At 42.9% G+C, this 18,236-nt stretch overlaps 1 protein-coding gene across 1 annotated transcript in view; it reads left to right on the top strand.

The window, feature by feature from the left end:
* Positions 1-18,236, top strand: part of LOC308114709 (ephrin type-B receptor 1-B) — a 195,261-nt gene that overhangs the window by 164,486 nt on the left and 12,539 nt on the right. The window contains exons 10-12 of the mRNA XM_080471806.1: positions 3,530-3,652; positions 5,376-5,623; positions 6,765-6,980. Coding sequence (XP_080327932.1) covers positions 3,530-3,652; positions 5,376-5,623; positions 6,765-6,980 — 587 coding nt within the window. The remainder of the gene's footprint in view (positions 1-3,529; positions 3,653-5,375; positions 5,624-6,764; positions 6,981-18,236) is intronic.

Raw genomic sequence — 18,236 nt, forward strand, 5'->3', positions numbered from 1 at the left:
AACCCACACAGACATTTAATAAGATGCCAATGTGACTGTTAATCCCAAACAATATTTAGATCCCTTCTGTGATTTTCACTCTAATAGACCAGTGCATGTGTGTGTGGTCAGGACAGAAACTCCGCTCACTATAATCAGAGCAACAGAACCGATTAGTCTGCATTTAAGACTCACAGGAAACTGGATTTAATTCACTTATACACGCACAACGTCCTGCAATTTTTTACGCAACTTTTGAAAAAATTCCTTTATTGAATCAAATATATCTCTAACTGCAGCATCCTGAAATCATGAAAACATGCAAAATGAATGAACAGAAATGAAGTTTTGAAATATGAAAAAGGCTTTAACCTGAAAAATGAGCCACTCCTTCACTGACGTTCTCCTGTTTGTCTGCGTTGTACAGCCAGTAATTAGATTGTACCCAATGCCGGTAATAGATTAACGTGAGCATTACTGTTGTGCAGTTGATTTGTGGATACATTAGGGCCGTTCAATAAATGACAGTGCAGCTGAATAATGGCAGGCTGAACGTCGTACATTGGTGAAAATAACATGGTTAAGTGAAGTGCAGTCAACTGCAACTTATAACAGCGATCAGCTAAATGTCAATGACTTTGTTGTGATTTATAATCCCAATCCAGCAAGGAGAATCAATTTGTCCATTTCTTAAATGTTTGATTGTGAAAGATATGAAACGCTGATGTGCTCTTGCCGTGCTCCGTCGTTGCAGCGCCGACCGGGCTGTTTTTTAAAAAGCTCTCCAAAAATAGAGCCGACGTCGGGTTGCGTTTTCCTCATCCACTCAGATGAAGAACGTATGAAATATTAAGGTGGGAATCTATTTTTTATCCATTGGCCATAAAGAAAGATAAGTCCAGTTAACTGGGGGCTGCAGAGGAGCGGGAGGGAGAGCGATAAACTGTTTGCATTTTAAATTTTACATGAAAAGTGGTTTCTGGATGGTGAATTAGAAAGTAATGGGTGTGCGTTTATTTGGAGGCGCACACAGAAGCCTGGGCTTTTGAGTGGAGGTACTCTCTAGATATGCCTCCCTCTGATATTTTCTGTTTATTTATGGAGGAAATGTGGCCAAGCAATAATACAACTGAGAACCTTTTGATATGAAATTATTTGGATGAAGCTGATCTACTAACAAGATACACTGAGGAGAGATTAGCCGTACAAAGTGCAAACCTTTTGTTAGTTTGAAGCAGTTGATGGTTGTTTCTAAATCAGCTCAGCGTTGAGCAGACATCCTCCAGTTATTCTAGTGGAACTCTTATTCTCAGCTGCCTTCACATGACTTTTAAATATTCTGTGTTTTCTGCCTCCTGGATTCTGATTTATTTGCTGTGACACTCAGACACCCGATAACTTTGTGTTTGTGGAGTTCAGCTCTCCATCTAAGCACCCGATGTCGATCACAAGCAAAGAACAAAGATTCCACCAGATCCTTCTCATGTGAACAGAATATATTGCATGCAGAACCTTCATTTAAACACTCCTCTGTTTAATCTCACTCATGGTGCTATTTTTAGCAAACCACCTGAAAAATGCATGTAGACTAAAATCTAATTTCTTGAGCATGAAATATTGCACGCTTGATGCAGGATCAAGTAAATCAGACGCAGATTGTTTGTTAGATGTAACATGGTTATGAGAATAATATGTGGTAGATAGAGTCATAACAATAACAGCAATAATGCAAGCATGAAAACAACCATGTTAAAAACAGTAATATGGGTCTTTATTCATTGATGCTTTAGCAGTATTAATGAAACTGATGATAAGAGTAATGATAACACACACACACACACACACACACACACACACACACCCTGGGTGATTTCCGCTGCCGCCCCGGTGCTGCTGTGCAGTGAGCAGCTTGACGACACTTGTAAATAGAAGGACTTTATGGAATCCAGCACTGGAAACCCTCTGATGGATTAAATTGAATCCGGCCTGTATGGAATTTCTAATGAGCAATTACACCCACATAGACAGAGTTCAAGGCAATTAGTGTGGCAACTAGAATCAGCTTCTAGTCGAGAGCAAGGTGAGCCACCTTGATCCCGGAGCGAGACCCCGTCCTTCCTCCGTCTCCAGAGACTCGTCCCTTCTTCTGTGTGGCTTATGCAAATGGCGAGGTACAAATTGACTTGATGGGGATGGGTTTGTTCCAGTCGTGGCTGCCGAGGTTCTGACTAAACAGCTCTGAGAACGAGGGCTGCCCTCGAGTGTCACCGTAGAAATGATGATTTGACGTCTGGTCACCCGCCGTCCTTCTCGTGAAAGCGATATTAGATGTGTTTACAAGTGTTCCTGCCGTCAGCCCAGAAATCTTGTCCTCCATTTGCAGACGTCTCCGGTCTGTGACCCGAACTCACCTGCGAGGAGATAGTTTTATTCCTTTATGGGCTCCTAGAGTGAACGGATGCAAGGGAATTGATTGGATGACTATCAAAGAGCAAATAGAGCCAGTGTATACGTTTGCTTTTTCTATAAACTCTCCTTTGTCCATGTAGTATATATTTTTTCTTTTTAGGTCTATTTCTTCTTTAACATCAAACCACCATTTTGTGGCCTTCTTTGACTCATGACTGAGTCCTGTCACCATTAACCTGTGCTGTTTAACATGTCTTCCTCTTGTTGTTTTTCTACTGTTTGAAGGATTTTTACAGATTACAAGTGGGGCTGCACAATATATTGCGAATTTATCGTTATCGCAAGATACACAATGCAAATGTCACAAAAGACTGACATGATATGCAAATTCAAATGACAGAATTTATTAAATAGGATAGAAAAGTGTAATTAATCCCAAGCACGTCATAAAAAAACAGTTCAAGAATTTACATGGATTGAAATCCTAAATTTTTTCGTACCTGGTGGCCACTGTACAGAAGTTAAAAAATAAAATCAAGAAAAAGTGTCTGAAAACTGAGAAGTGCAGATTTCCATGTGATGGAAAAAGGCTCCAGTTGTTTTAAGAGAAAGAGAACCGTTTCTTTAAAAGAATACCATACATTATATATCAGATTATCACACGTTCACCTAATATTGTGCAGGCCTGTGACTAATAGTTCAATTAAGTTCATTTTGCCTATAGTTTTTCTTTTGTCTTTTCAGGCTGGAAGGTTTTTAAACCTTTGACATGTTTAACCGCAAACTTTCATCTTCATCAGAAACTGGTGTTGTTGTCCGACTTGTGCTTTTGGCAGCTGGTGTTGTTGTCTTGACCAACTGACAGGTCAGGTTGTGTGACGTGTTTAACAGCACATGCGACGCCACCAGAAGACATTTCTGATGAAGACGGAAGCGCGTCTTCGAAACATGTCAGAGGAATGTTTAAAAACCTACCGGCCTGCGTCACTCTTTGATTGAAGCTTCGAAGAAAGAACTGCATGTTTGAACTGCAAAGACAAGACATTAGCACACAAACACTGGTTTCTTCTTCTAGAACTCTCTTTGCGAGCCGACATGTCTAACTGCCCCTCCCCACTGGGCTGCCCGACCCACTTCTCAGGCTCCCCGGGAATGAAGATCTACATCGACCCCTTCACTTACGAGGACCCCAACGAAGCCGTGCGAGAGTTCGCCAAGGAGATCGACGTCTCCACCGTGAAAATAGAGGAGGTCATCGGTGCAGGTGAGGCCAGAAGGTGTTGCGGGACAATCTGTGGTTGTGTGTGAACCTCTTGTGTTGCTTCTGTGTGCAGAGCCAATGCCTTGTTTTGTGGTCCTGTGTTCTTGTGCACCTGAGTTACAAAGCAGGAGTGTCGCCCCAACGTGTTGAAGGTCACAGAGCCCGGCCCGTCTGGCAACCGCATCGGATGGGAACTTGTCAAGGGCCTATGTCAAGTGAAGTAGCAGTAAATAGGCCAGCTACCAGGGGAGCTAATGGCATAAGAAATAACTCAAGCCCTTCAGCCTATTCCCAGTGCTTCTCTGTTTTTGGATCCTATTGGTGTTGCTCTGAACGTGGTCTACCTTGCATCATCCCGTCTCATTTACTTGATATGTGAAATAGGTCCAGAAATCGGTTCTGTGTCCTTGCTATGCAATGAAATGTCATATATTGTTGATATGTTAATTAAAAATGATTAACAGGTAATCAGTTGCCGATTGCTTTGAAGAAATCTGCGGGTCTTCTGCGTTAAATCGACATGGATTAAACATGTCCTTTTCTTTCATTTTTCATGCCTGGAGGGCATGCAGATAACATATGTGTTGAATCATAAAGAGGCTAAAATATTCTGTGTAACACCCGCCAGCCTGGAATAGCTCCTGAGCAGCGGCCTACCCAGCAAGCGAGGTGTGAAGAGGTGACAGAGATAGGATATGGGTAAGGAAGCAGGGGGGGACTAACTAATTAAAGATTTCCGTTTTTGTTGACTTCACTGTGTGGCGTCTCTGCAGGACACCGAGGTGGTGATAATTAATCAAATGGGTTCCAGATATTTACCAGATAGTGCTTGTCTGTTATTCTTTGATTGGGGAATATGAAGACACTTGGCAGTCACTTAGAAAGGATGACTCCGGTGAGTCAGAGGAGCCACGCTGTTCAGAATATCGTGACAGAAGAACAAGGCTTGAGCAACCATTGTATTAAAACCTGAATCAAGATTTAGAATAGTATTAAAGGTCCTTTTGCATGAATATGCTTGAAAATCTTCACTTAGGAGTATTTGAAATGTATTTTTTTTAGAAATGATCTGTTCTAATTTTTTAATCATACCCGATTAATCCCTTTGGGGAAATTTATCTTTTACAGAATTGACCCATCGGTCAGAACATATCATCTACAGTCATAAGCAATTAAAAGATCTTCAACAACAACAACAACATCATGTTTTGTTTTGGCTGGTATTTCGAAGGTAACAGTGTGTTTTGTACTGCAGTTGGTCTTGATGTAGTTGGTTTACCAGAGACCATTCATTTTGTTGATATCTAGCAAGGGAAGTCGAATCACGTGAAGAATTGCAACCTGGTTTCAAAACAACATGTTTGCACTCATTGGGTCAGATTTGTTCATACATGTTCTCAGCGTATTTGAATCCATTCAAATGGAATTGGTTCGTTGTCTTGGACAATGTTTCAAAGTGGCAAATTTTGAGGAGTCTTGGAAAAGGGGAAAACCAGGTGACCTGATCTCTTTGCTTTGAGTTCTTCCTGTTAAATAGTTTCTGGCTCTGATTGCTGTGGAGGTTTTCCTTTGGTTTTAAACAATGAAGACTAAAATGTCAACTCAATAGTTAAGAGTAAATACTGTTTTAATGACTCCTGTCCAACGATCTTTGGGCCGCAGAGCTGCAGACAGATGCAGATCAGTTGTTGGCAGCGAGGCCATTGACACATCTGTTTCCATGTAGGTGAATTTGGTGAAGTATACAAAGGCCGTTTGAAGCTGCCTGGAAAGAGGGAAATCTATGTCGCCATCAAGACCTTGAAAGCTGGCTACGTGGAAAAGCAGAGACGAGACTTCCTGTCCGAGGCGTCAATCATGGGACAGTTTGACCACCCAAACATCATTCGTCTGGAGGGCGTCGTCACCAAAAGCCGCCCAGTCATGATTGTCACGGAGTTCATGGAGAATGGAGCCCTGGACTCATTCCTCAGGGTGAGTATTGATCATTTGGGGGTTTGTTGTTTCACATTTTGCATCATATAAAAGAGCAGTTAGTCAGACGAGAGACTTGAACACAGAGTTTGCATTATGGGACTGAGAAGCTATTTAGAAGTATCCTGTTTAAACAATCCGATAAAGAAAAGTGTTCATGCCAAGAACCCCTCCTAATACAAATTGTAATGAGCCTTCTTAATCTATCTGGTGCCAACAGAGAATATGCTTCATGACAATGAACATGATTTCAATCACTCCTAATTGGAAAACTTCCACAGCGGCTAGCCTTATCAGCCTTTAAGCCTGGAGCTATTAATGGACTCTTCACTCTTTCTTTTATAGTCAGGATTGAGCGGACATACAGCTTAATCAATATTCAGCTGGCTTTTTTTCCTGCTTCAATCTCATGGATTGGTGTTCTATTCCGCTTTGATCTCGGGTGGGTTTAAATGGGCTCTTTGAAGTTGGCTTTGCTAACCGCCACATCCGACTTGTGTTTCCATCGATCTCTCTTACCCTCTTATTTGTTACAGTGTTTCGGGGTTCAAAGCTTGCTCTTCAGAGCATTTGCACATGGGTCGGGGCGCCATGCGCGGATATTAAAGAGACAGATTCCTGTATGCTCAAAAGGAATAATGCTTCAACACCTATAATTAGTAGGATTGGCTTCAAGGATCCATTTTGCTTATCTAATACAAGTCTACTCTTCCCCTGGACATCAAGAGGATTAGTGCAGCTCCAAAACAAGATAGCATGTTGATTTTTTAAATGGCAGCGTGAAACCAACAAATAATAGAAAACAAAAAGAGGAAGTGAGAAAAAAAAAATCTAAATCTGATGACCAGAGGATGTTTGTCATTTGTCGGATTTTACCACATATCTTCTTCCACGTGCATGTATCCCCTGGGTGTGGTGGTAATTATACGCTGCAAGGCTTTTCGAAGAATCCGACTGAGCCGCCGACTTCATGTTGTCTGCCAGATGCATCAGAAAACATCATATTTCCACAGAGGAGCTGATTAAAACTAGAAAAATTAATGAATTGTGACACAGTCTGGGTTTTTTTTTCAACACTTCCATCCACCAGCTATTCTTTGATATGTAAATAATGTCTAAATAACCTTATTTTGTCTTCCAGCAAAATGACGGTCAGTTCACAGTCATCCAGCTGGTGGGGATGATGCGCGGGATCTCGGCAGGGATGAAATATCTCTCTGAAATGAATTACGTCCATCGTGATCTGGCTGCGCGGAATATTCTCGTCAACAGCAACTTAGTGTGCAAAGTGTCCGACTTTGGCCTTTCGCGTTACCTGCAGGAGGACACCTCTGATCCCAGCTATACCAGCTCTCTGGTGAGTCCTTCCATCCATCTGCTTTCTCTCTTAGGGCTCCTACAGACCGTGATTTTAACATTCTTACAAGTTCACTGCTGGCCTCACTGTACCACACAAATCTGATAATATTTCGGTCATGACATGAAGTTTCCTGTGTGCAGATTGTACGATTAAAACGCAAACTGAATCCCAGCCTATGATGACGCGAGTCGACGTGATTGTGGCAAAATATGCGCGAGAAAAACACATTATAAACATAAACATGAACGCCGTTGTGGCATTTATGTGTTTGGAGGGAAATCCCCCCCCAAAAAAAGAGCAGGAGGAGAAAATGGACGTGGTCGTGGCGAGAGAGAGAGAGAGAGAGAGAGAGAGAGAGAGAGAGAGAGAGAGAGAGAGGCCAACTTGGAATGTTAATTTTGCAAAGGGAGCTTGAAGTAAATACTTGTCAGCGTCTACTAGCATGTCCCGTTAGCATTTACTGTTATAGTCTTTCATTTTCTAACAAAACAAACTACAACCAAACATAAACAGGGCGCAGCTGCAGTCACCATCGCAGCACATATCTGACACTGTCACAATTTTATCGCAGGTTGTCTTTGGTCACAAGACCCCTCCAACTCCCTTCAGCTCTTCTTGGGAACCCCCACCACCACCACTGAACACACACACACACACACACACACACACACACACACACACACACACACACACACACACACACACACAATGTCCTCCTGGACTCGGCTGCACCTCCACACCCTGTCCATGAAAAAAAAAAACAAACAGGCGACAAGGTACGACCCTGGCGGAGTCCAGCGCCCACCACACCCCGGGTTCTCTCTGTTACTCACCTCTCTGCTCTACAATCCACAATGTTCCAACCAGTTATTTGTGATGCGTACTACGATCAAACCACCGCCTCCGAGCCAACAGTCTAATAAGTTGTGACTCTGACGCTGTCTCATTGTTTTTGAAGGTCCTTGAAACCTTTCACCTTTTCAGTGCCTTTCATTTTATATAAGCTGTCACTCTCCTCTTCCTCATTCTCCTTCCTCCTCTATTCCTATACTCTGCAAGTCACGGACCGGAGGTCTGTCACATCTTCATTAGCGTGGAGACAAGCCTCCTCTGGGAAGGCTCCTCTCTCACTGGCATGCCCAGAGTGCAGAGAAACCAAAGGGCATTGCAGCCTCTCAAACTGACATCTCCCACCCACCCCCACCCCCTCTCCCTCTCTCCTCTCTCTCTCCTCTCTCTCTCTCTCTCTCCTCTCTCTCTCTCTCTCTCTCTCACTCCTCATTCATTATTACTGGGGCATCATGGGAGGCTTTGGCTCCTCATTAACTCCTCCACGCTACAGATCTGTAATTATTAGCAGCCATCGTTAGTTCATCTTCTGCCTCTCCTCTTCCTAATTCCAAACACACTTTTACACCCCCGCAAACACACGGCGCTGGTCATTAGGACTCCTGACATGCCCAGGGTTGCGTGTGGGGGCTGGTTATTTTAGATTGTTGGTGTGCATGTGAACATTAAAGCGTTGCTGCACAAGGATATCAGTGTTTGTGTGGTGTGTGTGCGTGGGCGTGTGCGTGCGTGTGCTCACACTTGTGTTGATGTGTTCATCTGATTGACTCAGTTTTAAGAGTTTGATGCAAATGAGTGTGTTTCAGTGTGGATGTCTCAGCTATTGCCTCCTGCATTTTGTCCACCGTGAGGTCCTCTGCAGGTAAAACACATGATGAAGTGCATCAGCCCATCTGATTTCTTATTCTTGAGAACAATTGGATCACAGCAGGACTAGATTCACAGCACTAATACAATTCAAAACACCTGTTTTTTATTTTGTTTGTTTTTATTAACTGTGTCCTGTATTTTACCCCACCAGCCTCTGGTGGCCCTACACAGATCTTCCTAAATACGCTACCTGGGAACTGAGTCTCTGACTCGCTTCATTAAATCCACCTTTGAGGTCTTTTCCTTAAAATAATTCATTGTATACAATGCTAATGTAGGTGCTTTGTGGGAACACAGTATGTATCATGAATAAATATGAATATAATCTAAATATATTACACTATAAAAAGCTTTGGATCAGCTTCAGAGGCATTTCAACATGAAATTGTAAAAGTTGAGATCAAACGCGTGCCGTCAACCAGTCTGAGAGTCAGAGCCACTCAGGTATGAAAGGAACATTCTCAAAATAATTTGTCTTCATCTAAATATAGGTGAAGAAAGAAAACAGTAATACAAACCACCTTGTAGTTTTGTCTTTGTGGTTGAGCTGAGGTAGAAATATGGTGGCATTGAAAAACGTTGTTTTATCCATTGGAAACTGTCACAGCCAACAAATACAATGCAAATGCAGACAGTGGTGCAGGGCGGTTTGGGTGGGGTAGTTGGCAGAGGGTGGGTACTCAGCTGAGGTGATGCAATAGTGTGCCCGAGGAGATGTGACTTCACATCAGTGTGACCGAGAGCTAATTGTTCCCCAGGAATTGCTCGCTTTGTCTGCTTGACCCCCGTGGCTAAACCTGGCTGAATGGCTTTTATTCAGCTACAAAGAGAAGCAGCACCTCTGTTGTCTGCGCCGCCGAGCTTACTAATAAAACCTGCTGTAAAGGGTGGGGATTGGATTATAGATTGTGTTCGGTATTCTGATGTTGTCTAATGCAAACTCTACAAAAAGTAGTGCACAGAGCAAGAGGGTTTGAAGTGTGAGTCTGTGAGGCGGTTTGATGCGTTTTCATGGTGTGTTTTCTTGTGATCGCGGTTTTTGAATCAAGTGCATCAAAGCTTTGGCTGTGCTTCACTTTCATATATCATAGGCATCCAACTGAAACCTTTAGTTTCATAAAGTACATTTTCATTTTTGGTAAGCCACTGAACAATTATAAGGAGACGAAAAGTACCGATACTGCACTTTAGAGAGATTGGTAAAACATAAGTCATCTTAGTTAGCTAATTAACTAAAAGTTAGAAAATGTAGATTTTAAGATGTATTTTAGTAGTAAATTAGAAATGGGATCAGTGTTTGTGTTCACATGCATGTACATGTATGTGCATAAACAACTGTAGTCCAAATCAGAGTATTCGTACTTTGTTACTCCCTATATCTGATTCTATCTTACTATTTGTCAAAGGGCTAAAATCAGCAATAAACCTCTTAAGTTCCTAAATTAAAGCAAATGTAATGAGGCTGTGTGAAGTCCAGGTTTTCAATGAAATGCCCCAGATTTTCATTCCTTGTCATTCTGACAGGGAATCACTATAATAACATCCATACAACAGGCACGGTGAGAACTTGTGACTCCTTCGTCCTGTGCAGGTCCTACAGGGACCTGTTCTGTAATTAAGCTATGCAGAGATCATGCCCTTCACTCCGTGACCTCTTTGGTTATGACCTGATGGTAACCAATCAGGCGGCGAGGCTGCGATTGCAGACAAGGCCGAAGGATTCGTGGAAATTAAATTGCACTGACAGGCAGTGATTTACATTATCACCGACCTCCCCTTCGATCACCTCTTCCCCTCCACTGCTTTTCTAATTTTTTGCCTGCAATTCTAAGCGCACCAATTACTGCGCCTGTGGCGTGATGCTGGATGTATGGTTGGGAGGACACGCCGGTAATTGTGTTAACCCTGGATGTGGGATGGCTCCAGAGCGATGGTGTTGAGTTTTAGGCAGAAGGAGGTTGTCCTCCCCCTCTGCTGGCCGCTTACCAAGTCATGATTAATTAGGCTCACAGGACAATACTTGAGCTGCGCTGGTCCTGCTAAGGTGACACGTGTTAATTAATTTAAAGACTTTAAGGACTTAGTGTTTCATCGCAGCTTAGGCCGCCTCGTGTTTGCATTTGCTCCACTTGGTTGTATGGTGTTGAAGTAATCTATCGCCACATCAATAGTCCTGGTAAAGTGTGAGTGACCTTGCTTACCTGCCAACCACGTCGATTTGATCAAAGCTCTAACTCTCATTTCATCGAACCACCAGTCAGAGGAGATTTGCCTCAATTTTTTATTTTTCTCCACTTTGCACACTTCATTTCCAAGAGCAACAAGAAGATGTGTTGGAACGGCGAGGCCGCGGTCGACGTGACGGATGAAGTTTTGTGGTTCATGATGTACGACTCTGAGGTTTGTGTCCATGGGAGAGTGGAAGTCAGAGATCTGGGCATGAACAGTGAGGTTTAATGCACAATTTGCTGCAATGATAAGATAGAAGCGGTCGATCGTGTGTGTGTGTGTGTGTGTGTGTGTGTGTGTGTGTGTGTGTGTGTGTGTGTGTGTGTGTGTGTGTGTGTGTGTGTGTGTGTGTGTGTGTGTGTGTGTGTGTGTGTGTGTGTGTGTGTGTGTGTGTGTGTGTGTGTGTGTGTGTGTGTCCCATACTGTTGTGGAGATTGAATTCGTTCACACACGTGTGTGTCCTTGTGAATGAGTGAGGGTTGGGGTGAGAGTACATATGCAGGAATTGAAATCAAGGCCATCAAACTGTAAGCACACTGTATGTGATCCACCTTATGGGGCTCGAAAAGCTTCACCATCACCAGTTTACTTGCATTTGAAGGTCAAAATGTGTTTGAAGGCTGATGCTACGCTCACATTTAAGAGCAGGGTCATAGTTGGACAAGTTCTAGATATACTTGAATACAGAGTAAGTTTGGAAAGAATTAAGTCGAAGCACAAGTAATCTGAAAAGTGGTGGCAGCACACTACATTCACGATGTCTGCCTTATGAAGCGTTAGACCAGTTTCTAAGTATTGAAAGGTTAATGGCTGATGGAAATCGGCCAAGAAAATACCTTACGTGGATTTTAAAGGCACCCAAGTCCGTGTGTTTGTGTGTGTGCCTGTGTTACCTAAAGTAGACCATGTCAAGCCTTTAACAGCTCAGACAAGTGGTGTTACCCTTTCTATTGAGAGTTCATGTCCACAGGGCAGCGGAGAGGAGGGCAGGTGAGGGTCAGGATTTTGTGCGAGTGGCTCTGTTGACGATGTGGAGAGGCTGCCATTGCCTTGCATGTCACGAAACGCATATGTTGTGACTAAGTGGGGAAGTATGTGGTTCGAGGTGTGTGTTTGTGCCACGTTCTCCGGGCCACATGTATATATTTCCCAGAGGTGTCTTTGTGAGAGGGTGTGTGTTTGTGTCTGTGTGTTTTTGCTTGTGTCATTGAAGCTGAGGGAGGTTGAAAGGCGAGGTCACACCGAGCCAGTAACAAAGCTCATCCGTCAAATCCCTGTGACCTGAGCGACATTCTCTCAGCTTCGCTCCAGCGCTCACACTATGTGGACAGCACTGCGCTTTCTGTCATTTGTCTCTCCTTTTTTTTGTCTATTTGCATCCTTTTTTCACTCTCACTGGCTTCAGGCCCGTGCACTTTTTTATTGCTTGTGGTGAAATATTTATGCAGTGCAAGTTAAGGGGACAGAGTCTCTGAGTAAACAAGCAATGAAATAGGAACATGTCCATATGCAGCAAACAAAGGCACTTTATTTTATATTTCTTTATCCATGTATCAAATTTTGTCTGGGCATTTACTTCCCGACGTCTCATTGATTTAATTTTCTCAATGCTTTGCCGTTCGTTCCGCCTTCCTTTATCGTGGGTTTAGCTCATGCTTGCAAATATATTGATATACAATTGTGTCTGGATAAGCTTTGACCTTGGAGCTTGATATGGGAGTGAATTTTGGTTTATCTCACATAGGGTCTGATTTACTAAGTTTCTGAATAATAGGTGCAGAAATGCACAGATTTCATGATTGTTCTCCATAGATTTTGCTTTCAGCTTGTTTTTGGAGGTGATGAATTAAAAATAAAAACACGAGTGATATCAAGCACAAACAGGAGGATTCAAATCAGGTCTTTGTATCTATTAGACTCTTTACACAAGAACAACCGGATAGAAATCCGACTTGTTTCTGTGTTTAAGGAAGTTCAGTGTGTTGGTGGAGGAACACATTGAGGCCAAAAGGAGGAAAACTAGAAGATGATTCGTTGCAAAGTTAAAGCTATCATGTGACGTTTCAGTGTGTGTTGTACAATAATCTATTAGTTAGAAACTCCTCCCGTATCTTGTGTCGTAATATCGCAATGTAATGTTCTGTAGATCAGGCTCAAAGTCTTTAAAAAGGCACAGATTCATTTTCAAGCTGCATGTTGTTGTACTAAAACTCACACACTGTCCTTATTTTCAACCCACCTGCCAAACCAAGTGGACTCTTTCCATCCTGCCTAAAATGTGAAACTGGCTCCCACCCCATGGGGATCCCTCTCAAAACCTGTGACCCGCCTCATTCCAGAAAAAAAAAAGCCTGTCCACCGCTCGTTCACCCTCTCCTGCACTCCTCCTCTCCTGCACTCCTCCTCTCCCTCCCTCCATCACACGTGAGTCACTGATGCAGAGAAAAAGCATGATCCCCAACTGACTTCTCACCTGTGTGTGTCCAAGCTGCTCACTACTGAGCACTGAAGCGCTCACACAACACAACACCCAAAAGATCACACACACACACACGCACACACACACACACACACACACACACACACACACACACACACACACACACACACACACACACACGCCTCACTCTGCTTGCTTGTTTTTTATGTCTTTATGAGGGTCCAAGCTGCGAAGATCCCATTGAAATGAAAGGAATTAGTATTATTATACTTCCTTCTTCTTTTATTTCTGGAACTGCTCCATGTTTCATAACCTAAACATGTTGAAAAACCCATGAAATTTCACACACACATCACAAGTAGCAAAAAATGGTTTATGCATTGCGCACGTGTCTGGCAAATTGGCCCCATAACGCCCCCTACAATTTTTACACACAATAAAAATGTCTACTACTGGCAGCATGTTTCACCTACATCCACAAAGTATCACTGGCATATGAAACACATCAGGCCGTAGGAAACTGTCACGGACACTGGGACTGCCACAAACGATTATTATGATAGTCGACTAATCACCGATTATTTTTTCGATTAGTCGACGTATCAGATCGTACGTAAATTGAATGTAAAACATTCAACTTCTCGCACCAGCATGAAGCTGCTCTTATATATGCTTGTAGCAGCAAACACTTGTTTAACTGTGCAGCATAAAGTGCAAACAGCTGAGTAAAATAAGGAAAAGGCACTTACCTAAACAACACAACAATAAATACTTTTTAGGTTTTTTCCTTTCTTAATTTGCTTTTGGCATCAAACAGCAACAATAAGGGAGGCGCCTGGAACTAAGGCGTTATTAAGGTTTTGGTCTCACTGACTCAAATAAAACAAAAGTGTATTTAGTGCTCACCACTGTTAACCTTTACAGCTCTATGAGTAAGTAGTAAGGTAGCTCTCTGTTTATGCCAATATTAGCAGTAAGTTAGCCAGTTAGCTTCCCGAGATGAAGGTCCCTCTTCATCCACGTCACGAGCCACAACGTGCTTCCTGTTCAGGTGCTCGTGCATCGCAGTTGTGCTGCCGTGGAAGGCTAGTTCTGTCTTGCAGATATTGCATTGCACACTTTTCTTTTCTTAAAATGCTCCCACACTTAAAGCTGCGTTGCCGCTGGGCAGCCATGATAGCAGAGCCCGTCTGGTAGAACGTCCGGTGACGTCACGGCTGACCCCGATTACCACTACTGCCCCCGTGTGTCAAGGACAGAAAGGCAGACGCGGCAGTGCAAGGTGTCGCAGCAGTTTTTAGAGAAAAACAAACATAAAAAAAAAAAAAAACACGTAGACGATTAAATTAGTTTTTGACGATTTTAATAGTCGACATAATCGTGAAGAGTCGACGAATCGTGGCAGCCCTAACGGACACCCATACTCTAAACCCAACAGGAAGTCCGTCATTTTGCGTTAACTGTGCATGTGCAAGCAGTTATTTACTCACAGGAGGTAGTTTTTACAGGCCTTTATGTACAACAGGCCTGCCTTAGGAAATGGTTATCAGAATTTTCAGTAAAAGTCAAAGGGCGTGGCCATGGCAGTCCTCTGAAGATTGAAGCATGTTATGTGTGACGCTGCTCTACATGCTTCAATCTTCCTAAAACTTTACATGTGGGATCACAGTTGGCCCCCCCATCACATCCACAGGCCAAAATATGCTGTTAGTCACGGCGCCACTTGGAGGACATGCTTCCAACCACTGACGAGCAAGGATTTAAGGACCAGTTCAAATTATGAATTAGAAGTTCATTAAGATTGTTCCAGGGCTTATTGTCTCTGATCAATGCACAGCCTTCATTTGCTCAGTTAATGTAGTATGAAATTTTAATAAACATGTAAAAAAAGAAAGCGTCCTTCATCCATACCTGGTGTGTGCATCAAAGAAGAGCAGCCATCCGGAGCAGTCTACCATGATTTATGTTGTCTGTCATGTTTGCCAGAGTCAGTGTGAGGTTGGCATTGATTCACCATCTGTGGCTGTTTGACAACGTTTGCATCTGAGCCGGGTTCACAATGAAGTGACTCCTCTGCTCACTGAATCCTGCTCAGGGTCACCGAAAGCGAACAGCACAGGACCGGTGCAGTGATTTCAACGAATAACTGTATCTTTAAAAATAAAACAAAAAGCAAAAGCAGAAACAAGAAATTTAAGACTAAAACAGGCCCATTGTAGTGTGATGAGACACACGTAATTACCGAGTTTTGTTACAGTCTATGAAAAACTCATGAGAACAAAGCCACTGTTTTATTATTTTTTTCAACTGATTTTCCCAACACTTTGACGGAATAGTTAAAGTTTGAGTTTTATTTTTTCATAGTGACTTTTTGATACTTTCAATTTTGCAAAATGCTGTTAATTAATCCAAAGTAATCAGGGCACACAAGGAGTAAATACCACAATGGTATAAAAATACCAAAAACAAACAATAAAAGACACGTTAATATCTATTTGCAATGATATTAATGAAGTTCAAACAACCTTGTTATTACAAATGAACAAAGTTAAAGAGTAAAATGATTAGACATGTGATTTGTGAGTATGTGACACATTTGATGCGTTCACAGTTAGTATTAACACAAATAGCAAAGGAAAATCCAAAATGAGCTATTTTTATCTTCAAATTAAAATCTACCCTACACAGAAATGAATGACCAAACTCTTGGATATCAGACTTTACACTTCGATAAGTCATTAGGCATGTTAGTGTGATTCGTGGGCTTTAAACAACAAGAGATTAATTAAAGTTAATGGAACCACAAAACAAGATTTACTTCTTGTAGATCTAAATGCAACCTTGAATGGATTTAAGTTTTGACAATCAATTATTTTGAAATGGGATTAAACATCGTTGTGATCACTGTTATACCTACCTCCTTTATTTATTATCTCATCTTAATCCCATTATTTTTCGAGCAGTTCATAAGAGATGACTCCGGGTGTGTGATTATGTTTTTTTCCTTTTTTATCCTTCCATCTAACATGGAGAAGATCCGAGACATGATTTGCTTGCCACGTCTAAAAACAGAACACTTTCCTGGAGTTTTTGCGTTACTTCATTGCACATATGTTGAGACCCGTGTTCCTCCCTCAGCCAAACATTCCCATGAGCGCCTGACAAGCCACCAACCAACCCACTTCCCCTTTCTTGTTCTATTTTTTCTCCCCTATCGCTTTGTGTCACTCTCGGCGCCTCACTCTCTGTTCCTTCAGTCTCTTTCTCATTCTGTTTGGGCAGACATCCAGGGCAGATCGTTGCTCTCAGGATTTCATTAAAACGATGTTGATGGAGCACTCTCCCCAGCCTAAGTAAATGTGCTCAAGTCCATTTGAGTGTGCATTGTTTGGAAATGGATTACTGAAAGTTGGAGCAGTAAAGGCAAAGGAGAAAAAAAAGAATGTGGGACAGAACGAATAAAGGGATGGAAAGAGCTACATGTTTGTCTTTCAGATGAAGGAGAAAAGTTTATTTGGAATCTGTAAACAGCTTCAGTGGGGCGGGAAAAAAAAGGCTCTGCAAGAATCAGTACTCTTCTTTTTCCAATTACATCAAGCTTATCATGTTAGGTGTGTGTGTGTGTGTGTGTGTGTGTGTGTGTGTGTGTGTGTGTGTGTGTGTGTGTGTGTGTGTGTGTGTGTGTGTGTGTGTGTGTGTGTGTGTGTGTGTGTGTGTGTGTGTGTGTGTGTGTGTGTGTGTGTGTGTGTGTCTCCTGGTTTCACTCCATTCTGCACGAGCATGTTAGTGACAGTCTACATGAAGTTATCTGGCACATTGGTAGAATTCCCTGCTCAAGCTACTGCAGAAACATGACAGGTGTTTCATATCCAAGCTGTGTGTATCTTTACATACACAGACACACACACACACACACACACACACACACACACACACACACACACACACACACACACACACACACACACACACACACACACAGTACCGAGCCGTGGGACCAGAACAGACATCAGTAAGCATACACATTACCTGACCAGTGAATGCTAATCCTTCATCTCTTGTGCACCAGGCTGTCGTAGGAACACACTCGTCTCACCGCGATACCTCTTAACCTGACAGTCTCCATGCAGCGGCTCCTCTGCAGCCGCTCTTCAGACATATCTCCGGCTGTCACAGCCGGTCACAACCTGTCACAGGCGGTCACAACCAGGTGCAACCAGCTCCACACAATAACCACAGTCTGCTGACACCAGGATGACAGCTCTGAGCTGTGTCTGCTCCGAGTCTGGAGGAGGAAATTTCTGGCTGAAAACACGGTCGGATGTGTCACTCACAAGCAGTTTGGGAATAAAACATTAGAAAGTAGTGTGTTACTGTAACAACACCTCTTTCACCGGTAATCCGCAGGCAACTAGTTACAGGGGCTGCACGTTATTGGGTTTAACATGTGATACGCGATAATGTTTGGAATTGCCATGACGATATGATCATGGGAAACCCTTTGTCAGTACCTTTGAATGAGCTAATTATCACATTTAGTCTGAATGAAAAGCAATTAGTTACACTTTCCTCTCATTTTTAAAACTGTTATTTGGAATTTGAAGAGCAGCACTTCAGCTATCATCTAGACCAGGGGTCGGCAACCCGCGACTCCGGAGCCGCATGCGGGTCTTTGGTCCCTCTGCAGCGGCTCCTTGAGCCTCGGTCCCACTCCAGTACATCCCTGAGCGGGGCGGGCCGGTAAGGCAAATCGCACCCAGACCCAACTGGGTCGCGTGGTTCCACTACAGAGAGTGTGGTATAATTTTGTGAACGACGCGGAGATGTAGCGTCATTACGTAGCAATAGTGGCACGAAGAACGCGG

The sequence above is a fragment of the Lipophrys pholis genome, assembly GCF_963383615.2.
Source record: "Lipophrys pholis genome assembly, chromosome: 1".
Classification (NCBI taxonomy): Eukaryota; Metazoa; Chordata; class Actinopteri; order Blenniiformes; family Blenniidae; genus Lipophrys; species Lipophrys pholis.